General features: G+C 49.0%; 1 protein-coding gene across 1 annotated transcript in view; it reads right to left on the bottom strand.

Annotated features, from left to right (window-relative positions):
• SIX3 (SIX homeobox 3) overlaps window positions 1-133 on the bottom strand; it is a 6,475-nt gene extending 6,342 nt beyond the window's left edge. Inside the window, exon 1 of the mRNA XM_017744775.1 lies at window positions 24-133. Coding sequence (XP_017600264.1) covers window positions 24-133 — 110 coding nt within the window. The remainder of the gene's footprint in view (window positions 1-23) is intronic.
• Window positions 134-2,204: the final 2,071 nt, after the last annotated feature.

Here is a 2,204-nt window from a genome sequence, read left to right as displayed (position 1 = left end):
CTTCCCCACCCCCGCGCTGGGGCCTGGGGTCCGGGGCCGCGTAAGGAGGGGTCCCCGTGCGCTGACGATAGCCGTCTTCTCCAGGCCGGGGAACCTGCCGTCCGTTTCCAGTCAATCTTACTTGGTCCCACATGATTTATTGTTTCAGAATGACATGTGGCTCTGCAGGGCAGGGGAGCAACCCTCCCCTTCTCCCCAAAAACCTCCCCCTAAACAAACCCGGGCAAGCCAGTGCTCTCTTCCGGAGGGAGCCCTACGAAGTTGTGTGTGTGTGTGTGTGTGTCGGGCTGCCAACCTGGAGGACTTTTCTGGGGAGAGGAAGGGAAGCAGAGAGAGAAGCTCTTTTATTTCACTGCTTGTTTTGATGGTCGCTTCCAGGAGGCTGCGATTTTCTGCTGCCTAGTTAGTGCCCCTTAATCCTGACTCGGGAGTGACTCAGTCGACGCTTGCAAGCGCTGATTATTTTTTTTTTTTATCGGGGAGGCAGGGGTTCAGACGGGGCTGGGGCGTAGCGGTCGAGGTACCGGCAAGAGGAAAATGCAGCACTGCGGCCGCGGCGAGGGGGAAGGCGAGGGTGGGAGAAAGGGAGAGTCCGGGGCAGGTAAAGGAGAACCCATCGCGTTAGTCTTGTTAGGCTTTTTCTATTATTAATATAACGATTTAACTGGATTTTTGTCAGTCTTCAGAAGCAAGTGCCGAAAAAATTTGCACGGATGCTGTCTTTAAACACACATCTCTCTTCCTCCTTCCTTCCTTCCCTCTGTCTTTCTTCCTCTCTTTCTTTAGTCACGATTTCTCGGGATAAATGAATGCGCATTTGATGGGTGTGTAAGATGTGGCCCATCAGGCTCCTGTAACAGAGCCCTGTGGATGCCGTGTGTGCTGTGCCAGTCGTGATAACAAACAAGTGGCAATTGATATTTTTTTAGTTGCTTGGATTGGCTTAAGAAGTCGAGGGGGTATTTAATTAGTGGTCCAAAATACTGCTCCAGCTTCCAAGTTAAACTTCCGGGGACCTCTCCCACGCTTTATTTTGCGTAAACACCGAGGCTGGATGAGGGAAACGTGAAACACCAACAATTTTTTAATTACTTTTTTTAAAAAGTGAGAAAAGGAGTGCAGCTCGCCTCCTTGGTGAGATGACGGCTTGGGAAGCACAAAACTTTCCCGAGGAGGTGAGGGAGCCGCAGCCGCCTCCCGGCTGGGCTGGGCTGCTTTCCCCCATCTCTCTGGATCTGTTGGCAGCTCCTGCCAGTCGAAAGTTACCTGCTCTGCAACAGAAGCAGCTGTACAGTCGCTTTCTCCTGAATTAAACACAACTCTTAATGATGTTGCATTATCAACAAGGGACACTTGATTGACTGATCTAGGTATGATATATGTGCTGGGCGTCTAAATTAAATATTAAGTGAAATACTTAGCTCTAATTAGAAATCGTAACCTAGCGATGAAAACTTGAAGAAACAAATTGCGGGGGGAGGAGGGGACAGGCTTTAAACGCTGCAGTGAGGAAAGTAGCAGTGATGTGTACAGAGTCTGACATATTAGCAACAAGCAGCAACTTTGAAATGATTGACGTATCATTAAAGCCATCAGGCTGATTTTAATAATTCTTCAAGAAAAAAAAAAGGAAAGAAAAGAGGAAAAAAAAGTGTGGAACCTCGCAGACAGGTTATTTATTAATCAGCGCATTAAGCCCGAGAGAAACACAATTAGAATGGGGGAGAGGGAGAGAAGGCGGGGGAAAATCTGTTGACGAATTTAACAAATAAACGTCCATAAAGCAGCGACCATCCAGCTCGGGGCTTCTCTGGGAGATGGAGATGTCAGAGCTAGATGCCTTCTCCCCCGAGTGTGCCTTCCCAAGGTAAACAAGCACACAGTTGTCTCAACTTTCTCCTTTAGTACAAAGTTCCTGGTGCGACGGAAAATTTGAATATTTTATCAGTCTCTTGTAGTGACCCTCATTAGGTGGGCATCCTGCTAAGGCCTTGGCGTTACAAGAAAGCTGCCCAATCAGAGCATTTGCACGCCTTGTTAGCGATGGTTAATGAAGCTTCCCCATGCACTCAAAGAAAGGCCCCCTCGATGTAGATTTACCTTATGTCAACTCGTTACTTCTAATGAATCGCATCAAAATTCTTCCCTGAATGGGGCCGAGGCGCCCCGACTGGGATCCCCTCCCCGCCCGGCGGCACCACCCC

The sequence above is a fragment of the Corvus brachyrhynchos genome, unplaced genomic scaffold (genome assembly GCF_000691975.1).
Source record: "Corvus brachyrhynchos isolate BGI_N302 unplaced genomic scaffold, ASM69197v1 scaffold258, whole genome shotgun sequence".
Taxonomy (NCBI): Eukaryota; Metazoa; Chordata; class Aves; order Passeriformes; family Corvidae; genus Corvus; species Corvus brachyrhynchos.
This window is presented reverse-complemented; position numbering and strand designations above follow the sequence as displayed.